This window comes from Lepidochelys kempii, chromosome 16 (genome assembly GCF_965140265.1).
Source record: "Lepidochelys kempii isolate rLepKem1 chromosome 16, rLepKem1.hap2, whole genome shotgun sequence".
NCBI classification, from domain to species: Eukaryota; Metazoa; Chordata; order Testudines; family Cheloniidae; genus Lepidochelys; species Lepidochelys kempii.
Window position 1 is genome coordinate 9,955,781 of NC_133271.1, and position 19,245 is coordinate 9,975,025.

The window sequence follows — 19,245 nt, forward strand, 5'->3', positions numbered from 1 at the left end:
TGACAGCTGCAAGATCGGTCTCCTGATCCTGACTGGTACTGAGCCATTGGCAGAACCAGACCCCAAAGCAGGAGAGGAGAACTATCCAAGGTCTCTCACCTTTTAGTCCAGAGGGGCCGGCATCACCTTTCTCTCCTTATTAAAAAAAGAAAAGGAACAATCTAGTACTTGTTGCTGACATACTAGGAGCTCAGTTGTTCCTTACAGCTACTGCCCTGCCTTGGGGGTAATATAGAGCTGCCCCATCCCATGTGGGAGCTCGGGGAGGCACCTGGAGATCTTAGGGAATGTTTGAAAGGGGTGCAGCATATGTGGGTACCCCGTTCTCCTTGTCCAGTGTGGATGGGAGATGAAGCCATGCTCCTTTTCAGAGATTAGCAGCCACAGTGGTACCAGCTCTCCAGAGAAGGGGCTCTGTCCCTCCTTGTACTGCTCCCCTGTCTAGAGCTGGGAGCAATCTGACTCTATGATGATAGGCCCATGAGGGCCAATTTCAGAGGACAGGTATAAAATGGCATCCAGAGATATATGCAGGTGTAAAGAAGTTTTACTGACTCTGGCCTTGTCTTCACTACACAGTTTCGTTCCCGTTTTCTAGCAGGAACTCAGGTGAACTGCTGCTAGCGCTGGTGTAGGTGCTAGTGTAGACAGAACTCGGGGCGGGGGAGGGGGGGCAGATACTTGGCTAGTGTAAATTGTCACAGCTGCATTGACTCCAGTGGAGGTAAGCAATTTGCCCCAGGTGGGGATCTGCCCCTAGGTGTTTTTAGCACCATCTCATCAGAAGCTAGTCAAGTTTTCATGGCATAGCATTAAAATCACCTTGCCCTGTCTAAATGAGACCTTACACCTTCTCTGGAACTAGAGCAGCTGCCCCAGAGGAAAATTCCATGCCTGAGTCTTCTCAGCATAAGTACATCCTCAGGGAGGTAAGTGAGTAATTACCTGTTGTAAGCTACAAGCGGAGGGAGCCACTAGGAGGTACAGGTTATCTCAGGTGCCCTTAGATCCACTTGGTTGCGCTTGTGGATTTACCCCGTAATATCAAGGGAGGTGGGAGGGGAGAGGTGCTCAGAACTAGATTCTCTGGTCATACACTTTCTAGGCTAATTTTCCTCTCAGATACATAAGTTCAGCTCTATTGAGCTACCCTGGTATCACTTGAAAGGAGAATCTGGGTCATTGTGAATGAACATTTGGCACATATGGGAAGATGGAAGTGTTTAAAATGTCTTACCTTTGCCTGGTGGCCCAGCTGGTCCCACCTCCCCAGGAGCTCCCCTTTCTCCTACAAACACAGAAAACTCACAATGGATACTTCACAGCTGCACACAGGGAATGTATTTCTAGGGTTAACCAATGGCATGGGTGGACAATTTCTACCGTCAACCCAAATCCAAATTTCAAAAGTAAGTTTCAACCAGGGACACAGTTTAAGAATTTCCCCATCTGATTGGGCATTATCTTGGGTCTGATCCTGCATTCCTCAGCGTTTGGAAGTTTTGCTTAAACTGGAAGCAGATGTTCACGCTCCTTTATCTTAGCAGCTTGTTGAAGATGTTGCATGACTCACCAACCAGACTGCCAGCGAGCCATGTTTTCAGTGCTTGCAAATAATAGCTCTTCACCTGGCCACTAAAGAGCCATGGCCACCATCTTCAACACAGAGCAGAAGTAATTTTAGCTCCTGCCACCAGTGGGGGTATTGCTGGAACCTGTTCCTCACCCCACTACCTCCCCTCCTCCTCCCAGTCTCCTTTCGCCTCTCCACTATCCAAAGTTCTGTTGTATGCAAAAGTTATTTTAAATCATTACAGATCCTGAACAAAACAAGTAAAGAAAAATGCAGCAAAGATGTAGGTGATGCTGCCTTATCACCTAGTTTGATTAATTTATTTTCCTGGCTTCTGACTAGTCAAAAAAAAAATTCTGCAGTGAGTTCAATCCTCAGTGGGAAAGAAATGAGAGGACATAGGCTAAGGGTGATTGGCATTGATCATCGTATTTCAGGTAGATGTTGAATAATGTGATTGCTATTTATTTCCATATGAATTTTAACCCCACGTTGAACAAAATAAAAAACTCCCAAACTTAATGTCCTGTTTCCAAGGCAAACACTGTAAACATTCGCAAAAAGAAAAGGAGGACTTGTAGCACCTTAGAGACTAACCAATTTATTTGAGCATAAGCTTTCGTGAGCTACAGCTCACTTCATCGGATGTATTTTCCACTGAATGCATCCGATGAAGTGAGCTGTAGCTCACGAAAGCTTATGCTCAAATAAATTGGTTCGTCTCTAAGGTGCCACAAGTACTCCTTTTCTTTTTGCGAATACAGACTAACACGGCTGTTACTCTGAAACCTGTCTATATTAGGGCACTGTTCATTGTAAATGACCAATAAAGTGAGAGACCACCATCTAGGATATTCATTAGCATATTGAGAGGACTTACAGAAAAGCAGGATGTTTGCTCCGTCTCATAAATGGGCAGAAAAAACTCCAAAGCCTATAGGCAAATCTTCTGGACCAATTAACTGGATTGATGAACAAGTTTGTCTATCCAAGACAAAGCAGTCTCCCTCTTGTCTATGCTAGGAAAATTTATCATGCTTGAAAATATGTTCACTAACATGATGCTAAACATGACTTAGCGCCTAGTGTAGACAGGAAGTCATGTTTAAAAACGTGGTATCTGGACATGTGTAAACACAATGGTCCTTGTTCAGATTAACTGCAAAAATTTTAACACTACATTAGTTGACATTATGATGCATTTTCCTTGTATAGAAATGGCCTTTGAGTTCAAGGACATCTTCTCAAATGGGCCAAAAAAAGTCTTTGAAAAGAATTGTTGTGCACTCATGAAAATTAGATAATAAAAATGTAAAAGGTTTGGTAGCTAGAGAAAATGGATAAAGAAGCTATTCAGATATGAGATGGCTTAGAAATAAAGTTACATGTATACTGGGTCTGAGCCAAAGGATGAGGTAACATACTGTGTGATAGCGTAGTCTAAACTCCTGGACTCTCAGACACAGAAATCAATAAGACAAGGGGGATGCAATGGAATTGAAGGAGACAACATGACTCCCATGGACATGATATTTTTGGCCACATTTCCTTCTTCCCCCTTTCTTCAGTTTAACTTTACTGATTTCAGTGAGGTTTTAGATCCTTGTAACATAGGGTACACCTGCACTACAAATGAAGGTGTGACTGTCGTGCTGGTAGACGTACCTGGAATAGCTCTAATGTAACTAATGTGTGTAACAATAGCCAGTGTAACAATAGCAGTGAAGATGTGGCAGCACGGACCCTGGCACAGGCCTGCAACCAAAGTAGGTACCGAGAATGCTCAGAGGACTTGTACTTGTGGACTAGCCTGTGCTGAAGTCCACACTGCCATGTCCTCACTACCACTGATGCACACGGTAGCTAGATTAAATCTATCCGCACAGCGAATCACACCTTCATTTGTAGCATACAGGTACTGAAAGGAAGATTTTCTCCTTGGTGAATACCCATTCTGGCACATATACCAAGTAGAGAAGATGCAAATGGTTTAAATCATGCAGTGAATGAACACAGTTCTTATTTATTCTTCATTCCTTTACCTTTCTGCCCAGCTGGTCCTGCCTTTCCACGGAACCCCTCAGCACCTCTCTCTCCTACAGACACAAAATACTCAGAATTAACATTTTAAAGATGCTAGTGGGGATATATTGTAGGGGTAAAGTGGGGAGTAAGGGAACCTGTGAAATCAGTTCCTACCTTCCATCCTGGAATCCAAATACCAAAATTAACTAAAAAACCCACAAGGTTTAAGAGTTCTGCCGATGTGGCTGGTCACCCTCTTGAGACAGATCCAGCATTCCTTGCTCAGACAAAATTCTCATTGATCTTCAGCTGCAGTTTGTATTCCTTGCGCAGACAGGGTCAAGCCAATTATCTCAGCACCTTGGTGAGGCTGTGGCACAACTGGCCAACCAGAAGGCCACTGGCTCAGGTTGTGTCCTACCTGTCTGTTGGGTTTGCCTTCAGCAGGTCACTGAGCATCTATTGCGAACATCCTCTACCAGGGGAGAGCTGCTGCACCCTAACCCCTCTCTCTCTCTCACACACACACACACACACACACACACTTGTTGTGCATAAATATTATTTAAAAATTAGTTGTAGACCCGGAATAAAAGGAACATGAGGAGAAATGCAGCAAAGATACAGCTGATGCTGATATATTAACCAAATAAAGTAAGGATTTTTTTCCTCAGTCTTTTGTCTGTCCAAACCCTGGCGATGACTGGAGCAGGGAGGGGTTCCCTAGCCAGACTACATCCCCTTCAACGGTTCACCAATATCAGGAACTCCCATGATGCACCACCACTTGATCTTACCAAGAGGAAAGACCACAACACATCATGGGAGATGTAGTATGACAAGGGAGCTGAGCCTTTAGAGGAAAATGAGGCTTCTGAGCTGCAGCTCCCATGAGGTCACCAGAGTGGTCGTTCCATACCAAAATATTTTTTGTTGGGGGGAAAAAAAATAATCAAAACTTTCCATAACCAAAGCCCATTTTCTGACCAGCTCTAATGCAGCTCCATTACCTTCAATGCCCATTTACACCAATTGAGGATCAGAGCCCATGTTCTGTTGTCTGACTCTCTGCTAGCCCTGTCGCAGACACACTAAACCCGTGTCCTTGAACAAATCTATGTATGGTACATCACACCACGAGAAACTCTAATGTTTGCTTAAAAACAGTCAAGATTTTTAACCTGACTCTCCCAAATGTTTAATGCAAACAGAACAAATAAATCCCCTAAATCAAACCTATTTACAGTACAGTAAAAAAAAAATCAAAATTGTCAAACATACAAGCTGATAGTGAGTATTTCCAACACACCTCTGAACAACATACTAACCCACAAAGACCTTCCTACTAAGAATACAAAAAGAAGGATTCTGGGTGGACTCCTCCTGAAGGTCAAAAACAGACTGGACTTCTACATAGAGCGCTTCTGCTGATGTGCACAGGCTGAAATTGTGGAAAAGCAGCATCACTTGCCCCATAGCCTCAGCGGTGCAGAACACAATGCCATCCACAGCCTCAGAAACAACTCTAACATCATAATCAAAAAGGCTGACAAAGGAGGTGCTGTCATCATCATGAATAGGTCGGAATATGAACAAGAGGCTGCTCGGCAGCTCTCCAACACGAGTTTCTACAAGCCATTACCCTCTGATCCCACTGAGGGTTACCAAAAGAAACTACAGCATTTGCTCAAGAAACTCCCTGAAAAAGCACAAGAACAAATCCGCACAGACACACCCCTGGAACCCCGACCTGGGGTATTCTATCTGCTACCCAAGATCCATAAACCTGGAAATCCTGGACGTCCCATCATCTCAGGCATTGGCACCCTGATAGCAGGAGTGTCTGGCTATGTAGACTCCCTCCTCAGGCCCTATGCTACCAGCACTCCCAGCTATCTTCGAGACACCACTGACTTCCTGAGGAAACTACAATCCATCGGTGATTTTCCTGAAAACACCATCCTGGCCACTGTGGATGTAGAAGCCCTCTACACCAACATCCCACACAAAGATGGACTACAAGCCATCAGGAACAGTATCCCCGATAATGTCACGGCTAACCTGGTGGCTGAACTTTGTGACTTTGTCCTCACCCATAACTATTTCACATTTGGGGACAATGTATACCTTCAAATCAGTGGCACTGCTATGGGTACCCGCATGGCCCCACAGTATGCCAACATTTTTATGGCTGACTTAGAACAACGCTTCCTCAGCTCTCGTCCCCTAATGCCCCTACTCTACTTGCGCTACATTGATGATATCTTCATCATCTGGACCCATGGAAAAGAAGCCCTTGAGGAATTCCACCATGATTTCCATCCCACCATCAACCTCAGCCTGGACCAGTATACACAAGAGATCCACTTCCTGGACGCTACGGTGCTAATAAGTGACAGTCACGTAAACACCACACTATACCAGAAACCTACTGACTGCTATGCCTACCTACATGCCTCCAGCTTTCATCCAGACCACACCACAAGATCCGTTGTATCGTAGAGCTTGGCTGTAGACAACCACAATTGCTCCAACCCCTCAAACAGAGAAACACCTACAAGATCTCTATCAAGCATTCTTACAACTACAATACCCACCTGCTGAAGTGAAGAAACAGATGGACAGAGCCAGAAGAGTACCCAGAAGTTACCTACTCCAGGACAGTCCCAACAAAGAAAATAACAGAACGCCACTAGCCATCACCTTCAGCCCCCAACTAAAACCTCTCCAACGCATCATCAAGGATCTATAACCTATCCTGAAGGACGACCCATCACTCTCACAGATCTTGGGAGACAGGCCAGTCCTTGCTTACAGACAGCCCCCCAACCTGAAGCAAATACTCACCAGCAACCACACACCACACAACAGAACCACTAACCCAGGAACCTATCCTTGCATCAAAGCCTGTTGCCAACTCTGTCCACATATCTATGCAGGGGACATTTTCATAGGGCCTAATCACATCAGCCACACTATCAGAGGCTCGTTCACCTGCACGTCTACCAATGTGATATATGCCATCATGTGCCAGCAATGCCCCTCTGCCATGTACATTAGCCAAACTGCACAGTCTCTACGTAAAAGAATAAATGGACACAAATCAGACGTCAAGAATTATGAGATTCAAAAACCAGTTGGAGAACACTTCAATCTCTCTGGTCACTCGATTACAGACCTAAAAGTGGCAATTCTTCAACAAAAAAAACTTCAAAAACAGACTCCAATGAGAGACTGCTGAATTGGAATTAATTTGCAAACTGGATACAATTAACTTAGGCTTGAATAAAGACTGGGAGTGGATGGGTCATTACACAAAGCAAAACTGTTTCCCCATGTTTATCACCCCCCCACCCACCGCTGTTCCTCAAACGTTCTTGTCAACTGCTGGAAATGGCCCACCTTGATTATCACTACCACAGGTTTTTCCCCTCCCCCCGCTCTCCTGCTGGTAATAGCTCACCTTACCTGATCACTCTGGTTACAGTGTGTATGGTAACACCCGTTGTTTCGTGTTCTCTGTGTATATAAATCTCCCCACTGTATTTTCCACTGAATACATCCGATGAAGTGAGCTGTAGCTCATGAAAGCTTATGCTCAAATAAATTGGTTAGCCTCTAAGGTGCCACAAGTCCTCCTTTTCTTTTTGCGGATACAGACTAACGCGGCTGTTACTCTGAAACCTGAATTTATTTTATAATTCCGCTCTTTCTGATCTCAATAATCTTAGGGCTACTCTATGAACATCCCAAACAATAGATCAGTCAAACTCTGTTTGGCTGGTATTTTAAGGATTAATTTATATATCAACTAAATCTCCATTTTAAATCATCTCTGTATGTAAGCAAATAGAACATTAGCATCTGTAACCTGGTAAATACATAACAGATGTTTCCCTACATACCTCCAACCAAGTGTCCGCTCTTCACTATCAGCAGAGAGAAAGGGAAAATGGATATTAGCTCAGAGCAGAGACATTATAAAGCTCAAATCCCTCACCATTGGTTAAAAGATCTGCATTATAACAGATATTTTAGACATCACCAGCAAGACTAGATTCTCATTCAGCAACGGGGAACATACCTTTCATTCCTGCAGATCCAGATTCTCCTTTGGATCCTGAGGCTCCAGCCATCCCAGGGCATCCTTGGAGAACAGCAAGTTTGTCAGAACCACTGAGACCTACTATCCTCACCTCTGGAGAGAGAAATGAAACAATAAACGACACTTGTGAGGGTCTCAGGATGTGAAATATTCTGTAGATTCGGGGGTGGGGGGGACCTCAGCAAATTAGAACCTATAGATCTCATCTGTAGAGTTAACCTATAGTTTATAAATTATATAATAATTTGAATAGTCATTTAGTTGAGTTTGTTAACTGCATTTGTTAAAGTTACTCGTCACTATATATGTAGTTCTCTTTATGGTTTCACATTTCTCATGAGGCTGCTATGAGGGTTCTGGATGCTTCAGGACAATATGGTAGTTAAGTTGCCTTCTGCAAGTATTTGCTATTATTTAATATCCGTGACAGCCAGTTAGAGGCCTCAGATACCTGTGCCTCACAAACAAGTGTTAATGAATGCTTGTTTTCTTGTTTGTGAACAGCAAGCCATGAGAGATCCAAAACCTCATTGGTTGTGCAACATCCTAACTATCAAAGTCAAAGTTTAAGTTTCTTTCCATGCTAATTAGGGAAATATAGCACCATAGTAATATGTACATGTGTCAGTGTGAATTTTAATCAACGTTGCATAGTCTCAGCATTCTTAACTCAACACTCACTCCACTGCTCTGAACAACTGAGCGGTTGGCCATCAAATGAATGTCATTTTGTGATGGTCCCAGAGAATGGATCACTGGTAGTATACACACAGCAGCAACATGCTAATGGCATTATAGTAATTAGACAAAACAATTCTAGTAAAAAAGAGAAGTCCTGGTTTAAGGCTATTATAGTTTCAGGACTGTCATTTGCTAACTGGCAGTTCCATAATCCACAGAAAAGTCCAGAAAAGTCCAACATCAGATAGGAGATGATGAAGTCTACAACTCCCTATTAATAACAAAATTATTTTAAGGAAGGAACCAACCAATTAAATGCAGATTAATCTGATCAGTCCCACTAGCTCTGTGGAATATGGCTTAGTCATAAGGCTATTACGAGAAGCTGTGATTGGGTTTGTTTCCTACTCACCTGGGCAGCTGTCCTCATCCACGCAAACCGCTGCTGTTATGCAGAGTAAAGCAGTGAGGGTTTGCTGTGCAGCTCTCCCCATGTCTGGTGCTGGGCTCTGCAAGAACAAGCTCCACTTAGCCTCTTCTCTAATTAGCATCTCATCCCTTGGTGCTTTTTATAGGCTAAATAAAAATAAACTCCACCTCTTAAATTCTCAACTCTTCCCACCCATCCTCCACTTTACTGCTGAGATTGTTCTATGATTTCTCTATTTTAAGCTCATTTTAGGTCCTGGTGGAATATTTCTACAGTAATTCCCTTGTTTAATATCCCTAGGTTTCCTTCTGCTAGCTTCAATGATTTTTCTTTAAAGCAGAGATTCTCACAGTGATTATTGATGCGGTCAGTATCACTGAGCATGATACAATATGCCCAAATCCAAAGAGCAGAGTTTAAACACCTCCAAAGTTGTTCAACAAATCAATCTGTATAAAACTATTCTTAAACTCTTGTACATTGTCTTCTTCCATCAGGACATGAAAGCTGAGAGGGAAATCTTCTCTTTCATTAGACACGGTTAGCCAAAGAACCCTAAACTAGAAACAAACCAACCAACCCCAAATGAAAATATAAAGGCATTTGGTTTTACTTAAGGGCAGAGATGGGTCCCAAAACTCAGCCACAGAACTGAACACCCTTGTATTTATCAAGTCTTTGAAAACTGAACCCAGATCTTCACAGGGAACTATTTTTTTAATGTTCTCTAATCTGACATTAGAAAATGAAACACCCCAATGGATATATACAAATATTGAAACAAGATCCCTGACATAACAGTATGACAGAGAGAGGACTGAAGGCTGATCTTGTGACTAAGACAGAGGACTTGCAGTTAATTAATGGCATAATCTTCATCTGAATGCATGCAAGTCCCACGGACTTCAATGGCAGTTCAGTCCACAGAGCTGACAGGATAATAAAACCACAGGTAACATCTCCAATCGAAGTCAGCGGAATTACAGCAGGGATGAATCTGGTCCCAGGTGTTTTGGTTATAACTGGTTGTCTGCAATCAGAGACCACATTACCTACATTTCCATTTGTAATGCAGAGAGGACAGCAGAGAACTTGATGGGAATGGGATATTACAGAAAAATCTATCAATCACTTGTAGCCCTTGAAGTGCCATGAAAGCATAAATTGCCAAGTTTTTGTTCAGCAAAACTTTTGGGAGAAATTTTATGAATAAGGAGAATTGCAGCAAGACCATCTGAGAGCATAATAAATGCAACATGGATGTGAGGCTTGACAATAATAGAATGACAGACAATACAAATTAGAAGAACACTAATTCTAACCTTCTGAATTTTGAAAATTGCATCTACCTTTTATAATGGACTGAACTGAAATCCTAGATTTAAACACCACCTAAATTTTGGAAGTTGAAATCCAGATTGTAGCCTGTGTTAAACAGGAAGTCAGACTAGATATTCACAATGGTCCCTTCCGGCCTTGCCTTGGGATCTTTGAATTGTAATTATGTAGCTAAAGCCCAAGATTGTATTTTAATTTCATGAAAAAGGGATAATTAAAATTGTTCTGCACTTGGGTAGAGATGAGCAGACCCCCTCCTACTACAGACTCAAAGAATGCAAAGATTGCATTTCCTGCAGTTCCCTCTGTCACAAGGGTGGAAGTGTGAATTGATGACTGGGAAGGAGAGAGAAGTGGAACTCATTATTTAGAGAGCTAGCAGCAGGTCACCAGCATCATTTCATGTGAACATAAATTATTGTTTTTTTCTGACTGTAGAAAATGTGCTAACCTGTCAAGGTTCCTCCCCCACTCTGAACTCTAGGGTACAGATGTGGGGACCTGCGTGAAAAACCTCCTAAGCTTATCTTTACCAACTTAGGTCAAAACTTCCCCAAGGTACAAAATATTCCACCCTTTGTCCTTGGATTGGCCGCTACCACCACCAAACTAATACTGGTTACTGGGGAAGAGCTGTTTGGACGCGTCTTTCCCCCCAAAATACTTCCCAAAACCTTGCACCCCACTTCCTGGACAAGGTTTGGTAAAAAGCCTCACCAATTTGCCTAGGTGACTACAGACCCAGACCCTTGGATCTGAGAACAACGAACAATCCTCCCAACACTTGCACCCCCCCTTTTCTGGGAAATGTTGGATAAAAAGCCTCACCAATTTGCATAGGTGACCACAGACCCAAACCCTTGGATCTGAGAACAATGAAAAAGCATTCAGTTTTCTTACAAGAAAGACAAGACGACTTTTAATAAAAATAGAAGTAAATAGAAATAAAGAAATCCCCCCTGTAAAATCAGGATGGTAGATACCTTACAGGGTAATTAGATTCAAAACATAGAGAACCCCTCTAGGCAAAACCTTAAGTTACAAAAAAGATACACAGACAGGAATAGTTATTCTATTCAGCACAGTTCTTTTCTCAGCCATTTAAAGAAATCATAATCTAACACGTACCTAGCTAGATTACTTACTAAAAGTTCTAAGACTCCATTCCTGGTCTGTCCCCGGCAGAAACAGCATATAGACAGACTCAGACCCTTTGTTTCTCTCCCTCCTCCCAGCTTTTGAAAGTATCTTGTCTCCTCATTGGTCATTTTGGTCAGGTGCCAGCGAGGTTACCTTTAGCTTCTTAACCCTTTACAGGTGAGAGGAGCTTTCCCCTGGCCAGGAGGGATTTCAAAGGGGTTTACCCTTCCCTTTATATTTATGACATAACCCAAATTAACCAACTAAATAATCGGAATAAAGACAGAAGGAAGGAATAGAAAAAAACCCACAACTTGTTATGGTCACAGCTGAAGTGGATCCAGTCCTGGTCCCATTGACTTCACTAAGAAGAGGAGCAGGCCCACATAGCTACTCTTATGGGGAGGGAGGGTCGCAAGATTATTGTGGGGGAATTGCGGTACTGCTGCCCTTATTTCTGCACTGCTGTTGGCAACTGCACTGCCTTCAGAGCTGGGCAGCTGGAGAGCAGCAGCTGCTGGCTGGGAGCCACCACCAGCAGCGCAGAAGGAAGGGTGGCCTGGTCTGGTGTTGCCACCCTTCCTTCTGCGCCGCTGCTGGCAGAGCGCTGTCTTCAGAGATGGGCGCCTGCCCAACAGCTGCCGCTTTCCTGGCTGCCCAGCTCTGAAGGCAGCACAGAAGTAAGAATGACAATACCACCACAACCCCCCACAAAATAATCTTGTGACCCCCTGCAACTCCCTTTTGGGTCAGGATCCCCAATTTGAGAAACACTAGTCTCCCCTGTGAAATCTGTACAGTATAGGGTAAAACCACACAAATGACCAGATTTCACAGTGGGAGACCATATTTTACGGTCCATGGCGTGTTTTTCGTGGTCATGAATTTGGTAGGGCCCTACTTATTGGAGTATTGCGTCTACGCTGGGCACCACAGTTCAGGATAGAAGGGAAAACACTGGAGGAAGTCCAGAGAAGAGTAACAAAAATGATCAAAGGTCTAAAAAACATGATCTGTGAAGAAAGATTGATAAAAAGGGTGTAGTCTGGAGAAGGAAAGACTGAAGGCGGATATGATAACAGACTTCAAGTACATAAAAGGTCATTATAAAGAGGAGGGTGATAGATTGTTCTCCTTATCCAGTAAGGACAGGACAAAAAGGAATGGTTTTAAGTTGCACCAAGGGATATTTACTTTAGACATTAGGAAAAACTTCCCAACTGTCAGGGTAATTAAGTAATGGCACAAACATTCTAGAGAGGCTGTGGAATCTCTGTCATTGGAGATTTATGAGCAAGTTTGACGAATACCTGTCAGGGGTGGTCTAGATAATACTTCGTCCTGCCTCAGTGCAAGGGGCTGGACTAGAGGACCTATCGAAGTCCTTTCTAATCCTATGTTTCTACAATTTATCGTTCGCTTATTTAGTGGAGAAAGTAGAAGGCTTGTCACCTTCCAAGTGAAGACAAGAAAAGACGTTCAGGTATAACAGCAAGTAGCATCATAAAGACACCTATAAACAAATAAAAATGAAGCTTTCCTGTATGGCCCTATTAAAAAAAAAATAGAGTTTGTGATGTTTGCCATAGGTGAAATCTGAAAATATTAGGAAGGCATCAGTGATGACAATATTTAAAGTTGAGTTCCATTTTGCACTTAGAGAGGGAATCGCCCTTTTTGTCATGCATGAAAAAATATTGCATATCCTCCGCAAGCACTCAGCAATTACTCTAAGTGGAGAATGAATTTTCTGATCATTTACAAGTAAATCTGCTAATTTACAAGTTAAAACTAATTAAAACCTGCTCCTTTATGAAACTTAGCATCTGTCTCAGTTTTTTCTCTGTTTCAAATAAACTTAATAATGGAGTAACACAGACGCTTCAAACTTTCCTTGTAGTTAAAATTATTTAAAATCTTATGCATAGACTATCTTTGAAGAAATGAGGTTGCAATTAAGCTATTAATGATTGTTGTATACAATTGCTATAAATATGTGGGCAACCAGGCATGGTGGCATAAACCTCTGATCCCAGTTACTTCAGAAGCTAAGGTTGGCAGATCGCTTGAGCTCAGGGGTTCTGGGCTGCGGTGTGCTATGCCGATCGAATGTCCAACACCACTGACAGTCTGGCCAGCGGGTGGCTGAAGGAATGGCTATGACAAAATGAACAATGTGTTGTGATCGTCACTCTCTCTGTGAGGGTTGATGGACCAATCAATTAAGGTGATGTGCACAACAGACAAGCTCAGAAAGGAAAGGAGTACTAGTGGCACCTTAGAGACTAACCAATTTATTTGAACATAAGCTTTCGTGAGCTACAGCTCACTTCATCGGATGAGTGAGCTGTGGGTCACGAAAGCTTATGCTCAAATAAATTGGTTAGTCTCTAAGGTGCCACAAGTCCTCCTTTTCTTTCTGCGAATACAGACTAACACGGCTGCTACTCTGAAACCAGACAAGCTCAGGTATTTCTTAAAAAGGGCATTGTGACATCAGAAGTAACTCAGCCATCCTCCACTGGTCTCTATAGCTAATTTGTGTGCAACAATTCTACTGCTTGTAATGACTCGGTAATATGAAGGAGACTAGACACGTGTGCCAGGATGGTAGATTTCTTGGTCCAGCTGTCACTGTTCTTTAAAGGGTCCATTAGCAACATGCTAGCTTGGGCATCAGTGCTGGAAAGTCTCCCTATGGCACTACTGTCTTGGATCCACTCATACCAAGGCAGCATTGCCAGGGGAACTAAGTATAAGCTGAGCCCTTAATGTGCACAGACACTGGGACTGGACTTTCCCCGGCCCCTTTCACATAGCACTGGCCTTGCTAACACAGCCCTCTAAACCTATGTCAGTTGCAAACTAAGGGGCAGATTCACCCATATGCTGCAGTTGCTTTGCACTGCTTTGGCAAAACAGAAGTAAACGGAGCTTAAATAGGGGGTGCACGACAGGAGTTTTACATTGATTTAAAGAACCAGTGAGTCTGTCCCTAAAAATGACAGGTTTCAGAGTAACAGCCGTGTTAGTCTGTATTCGCAAAAAGAAAAGGAGTACTTGTGGCACCTTAGAGACTAACCAATTTATTAGAGCATAAGCTTTCGTGAGCTACAGCTCACTTCATCAGATGCTCACGAAAGCTTATGCTCTAATAAATTGGTTAGTCTCTAAGGTGCCACAAGTACTCCTTTTCTTTTTGTCCCTAAAAATGTTAAATTAAAACAATGATTGGAGGTTGAGATGAATAAAACTTTTAAAAACACAATGAAATTCCCAGGCAGAAAAGTACATTAACATGTAGTTAAGGTTGAGAGTAAGTATCAGTGACTTAAGGGAAAAACCATAGCAGGATATTGCAATATCCCCAAAACAATCATTATAAACCCAGAAAAGTCAAAAGTAAAGTGACACTCAAAAGAAAATCAAATGTTTAAATATGGAAATGCAGCATTAAGGCACCCAAATAATCTTAACTCTTCCCAAAATGTCTATAATATATTATCTATAAGAAGGAAGAGAGGAGATTGAGGTCACCGATGAACAATGCAGGAAAAGCAATAAGGTGCTAAATTAAAGAAGAAGTTTGATATTTTTGATGGAAAAATATTTCAAATGATAAATTTTTGTTAAAACTGAAATGCTTAGTGGAAACATATCAGTTATGGCAAAAATGTTCTCAAGAAGGTTTCTCAGGTCCAGGATGGAATTTCAGGGTGGGAAGGAAGGAAGGAATGGGAGTGGGGGGAAGGGGGAAGAGGAGGGGGAAAAGAGATTTGGCCCATAACATACAAAAGCCAGGTGGTTAGAGCACTCACCTGTCATGTTGCAGACACAAGTTCAAGTTCTACAAATCAATATTGTGTAGTGAACACAGCTGTTGTCTTTAGGACCCCAGTTTTATTTGTTGCAGAAATCGGAAGATATGTACCTATTGTAGGTACTGGGCTGGGCACGCTGGAAAGTGTGTAGTGAATTAGTCAGAGGACTACAGGAAGAGAAAGCTTGGTCTCGTGGTTAAGGCATGTTGCTCCATTTGGCCCAAGGAGCTAGCCAATGTTCAAGTCTTGTGGATTGTTTCTGTTAGGAGGAAAAGTTGATAGGTGCAATCCAGTTTATTTACAAAGCACGTACACTAAGTCCTGTTTCCCTGAATACAGTAGAAACAAACAGGGGGCAGTTTCCTTGTTCACAACTCCAAGCCTTTTTCCAAACTGCACTCTGCCCAATAACCTCTTCTGGCTTCCTCCCAGGGCCATGCTGCCAGAGCTTCTCTGGCTGTCTCCCAGCTTTTCTGTTCTACATTTGTGAAGTATTTAGCACACTGGGTGCTAATGTAAATAAATAATATCAAATGTTTCTTTTCCTGTGTGAAAAGCTGAAAGGCAAAAAGGGTGAACTAGAATGCCTAGCTATGTAAGAGGACTTTAACTATAAAAACAGCCCTTTCTGAAGCATGATAGTATATTTTAAAAAGGGAGATATTGTGATATCTGGACAGACAGATTAGGTCACACAGGTTGGGGAGTAGAACTATACCTACAGGATTCTACAGAATTTAGAGAATTTAATGAGTTAACATTCTGAGTGGACAGGACTATAAGGTAGATCTGTAGGTCTATACAACCCAACTCAGAAAAAATAAAAATGCTAGTTAAGTTTTACTACTAGAACAATAAGTTCAGAGTATAAAAGGAAATTAAAAAGACAAATCACCAAGACATTGGGATCTGTAATACCCATTGGGTAAAACAGCAGTAATGTGGGACTTGACAGAATCATATTATCAGCTGATGAAATGACACACCGCGATAGAATAAAAGAGGAGCAATTTCTTGATCATTTAACGACTTCTTGGACTATCTAGCTCTAGGTAACACAGTTAAGTAGCCTCTCGTCTTAAGTAATATACCGGAGTTGGCTGAAGTAGTAACTATTCTTTAGCCTTTTACTGACAGCCAGCAGTATATAATTATGGTTAAAGTCTTCATAGCTCATACCGAAACCAGCAGTGTGGCATTAGTCTTTAGGAAGTGGGATATAAAAAATAAAGAAGGAAGCTAATTTAAAAGGATATGAAAGTCAAATGTGAAGAAATTAAAATCTTTACTCAGCATGGAGGCTACTTAAGGATGTTTTATCATAGAAGTCAGCAAGAAAAGAGAAAGAAAAAACCCTATCCTGATATCCTGGAGGAGAAATTACACAAAAAAACCTGCCCTGTTCCTGCAGCCTGGCTAACTGCAAGAAAGGGTGCATGGGCCTATTTGGCAAGTTTGAAAAAGGTGCATAAACTCTGGCAGGTAAAATGTAAGATGGAAATTAAGAAGGCTAAGGAGGAAATGCAAAAAGTAAATGACCAAAGGAATTTAAAAACAAAAAAAAAAAACCCACCACCAAAAAGTCTGTAATACTAACAAAAGCTGGAAGCCTGAAAAAGAGCTGTTGGGTGCACTGAACTAGCAAGGAAAGAAGGGAGCTGTTAAGAACGGATATTACAACATAGTCACTTCGGTTTGGAACCAGAAAGGGACTTAGCTGTTATGATGCTCAGCATTGCAATACCTAACTTTTAGGTACCACGAAAATCACTGGGCCAACATGGCGATCCACAAAGCTTGAGTTAAGCACATAGGCTCCCTATACAGTGAATGGAGAGAGTGAGCCACAAAACCCAACGCTCTAGGCAGGGATCACCTAAGCAAACCAAGGCGACATGTCAACCAGAGGTGATAAGCCCCACCCCTCTCAGGGAGATAGGCACCTAAGCTCGCCAATAGGTGAAACCAGTCAGAGAGATGTGTGCTAATGGAAGATGCCAACCAGAAGAGTGTGTACCAAGCCCTGCCCCTCTCAGGGGGATAAGTGTTTGAGCTAGCCAATGGGAGATACTGACCAGAGAGGTGGGTGCTAAGCCCTGCCCCCTCATGATAATGGTGGTTCCCTTATCACTTCTAGCCCAGTAGTTAGAGAACTCACCCAGGATAAGCATTTGAACAGGAATCTCCCACCATCCCAAGAGAATGCTCTGAACACTGACCAATGGGACATTCTGATTGGAGAGGACTCCCTCCCTCTCTCCTGTTGAAGCTGTTCCACGGTGTGCAAATACTTAGTCATTGGGCTAGAAGGAGAGACAGCATGAGAAAGAATTATTCCATAGCCCCAAGTTTAGAGCACCCCCTGTGGGAGACCCAGGATCAAGTCCCCCTTCTCCACTAACTAATTATTTATACCCAAAGGAACAGCTTCAATAGGGGTTATCGAGGGAGCCTGACACCAGAAAATCCCATAGTTCAGGGGATCACAGTGATGCTTAGAACTGGGATTTAGGCCTCTGGGACTTGGGCACCTAAGGACCTTTGTGGATCTGGGCTTTAGCTCCTCAGCATCACTCTGCACCACGGAGCAGGTTGGGGAGATACCAGCTCTAGACTTACTCTCTCTCAAGAAATAAAGAGGAGGTCCTGTCAGACACTGAGGTGGCAGAAAAGGAGGTGCTGAAAGAATCAGATGAAATACAAGGACCAGCTGGCACTTCTGAAGGAACTTAAGTGTAGAGTGGAGTGGCTGGGCTGCTAGCAAAGACATGCAATCTCATTAAAAGAAGCTGTTATACTGGGGGGAAGCAAATTTTGTACCTGTCTTTAATAAAGATGCTCGGAGTGCTCCTAGGAATTATATGCCAAAGAGCCATACTTTTGTATTAGAGGGATTAGCCCAGATGTTTAATAAAATAGAATGATAATTTCACAATAACCAGGACATGTGGAGGAAAAAGCACCACTGAGCTTTCGTAAAGGAAAGTGGTGCCTTTTCGCTGCTAGAGCTATTTCACAGCATCAGCCAACCGGTGGATAAATGAAAAGTAGCTGACCAGTTGCACCTGCAAAGCATTTTGACAAAGACCTTCACAAGAAGCTAATTAAGAAAGTGTAGTCGTCACAAGACAAGAGGTAAAGTTCAGACATTGACCAGAAACTGGCTAAGAGAGAGAAAACAAGGAGTAGGAAGAAATGGTCAGTTTTCAATATGCAGAGAAGTTAACAGTGTCCCACTATTTAGGGCTGGTGTTTACTGCATTTAACAGAGCTGGTAGGGAGTTCTCAGTCCATCTTTTCTTGACAGAAAATACCTTTTCCACAGAACTGAACTTTTCCAGGGGATCTTCGTTTAGGACAGAAAGAGAGGTTAAGATAGTAGAATTTCTGGTGAGATGGAAATTCTGATTTTTGACCAGCTCTAGAGTTACATGGGATATGGAGAAGGAGAGACCACTCTAGAGCGAATATCGGAGATATAATTATTGAGATGAGTCTGGACTAAAGTACATTGAGAAACTTCAAAAAGGACCTACCAAAGGCGGACAAATGGGCAGCATGATGTGAATTAAATTCAGTGGAGGCAAGTGCAGGATAACACACACTGGAAGGAATCATTTGAGCTACTCATCTTCATTGCTGGGATCTAACTTAACAACAACAACAAAAATTTTAAAGCCAAGAAGAGAGACCTGGGCATCTCTCTGGGCAGAGCTCAGTGAAAAGCTCTGTCCTTTATTTAAAAAAAAAAAAAAAAAAAAGGAGGGAGGGTGGATAGGAAACCATGAATATATTTTAGGGCTGTCGATTAATCGCAGTTAACTAACACAATTAGCTCAAAAAAATTTATCCTGATTTAAAAAATTGTGATTAATCGTAGTTTTAATCACACTGTTAAACAGAATACCAATTGAAATTTATGAATTTTTGCATGTTTCTACATTTTCAAATACATTGATTTCAATTACAACACCATACAAAGTGTACAGTGCTGACTTTATATTATTTTTATTACAAATATTTGCACTAGTATTTTTTAATTCACCTCATGCAAGTACTGTAGTACAATCTCTTTATTGCAAGAGTGCTACTTACAAATGTAGATTTTTTTGTTACATAACTGCACTCAAAA

General features: G+C 42.2%; 1 protein-coding gene across 1 annotated transcript in view; it reads right to left on the bottom strand.

Moving 5' to 3' along the window:
- The window catches only part of LOC140899194 (ficolin-2-like), a 34,648-nt gene extending 19,465 nt beyond the window's left edge, over positions 1–15,183 (bottom strand). The window contains exons 1-6 of the mRNA XM_073314219.1: positions 15,111–15,183; positions 8,797–8,893; positions 7,683–7,796; positions 3,616–3,669; positions 1,238–1,288; positions 100–135 (exon numbers count right to left, since the gene is read on the bottom strand). Coding sequence (XP_073170320.1) covers positions 100–135; positions 1,238–1,288; positions 3,616–3,669; positions 7,683–7,796; positions 8,797–8,878 — 337 coding nt within the window. The 5' untranslated portion in view covers positions 8,879–8,893; positions 15,111–15,183. The remainder of the gene's footprint in view (positions 1–99; positions 136–1,237; positions 1,289–3,615; positions 3,670–7,682; positions 7,797–8,796; positions 8,894–15,110) is intronic.
- Between the last annotated feature and the right edge of the window lie 4,062 nt (positions 15,184–19,245).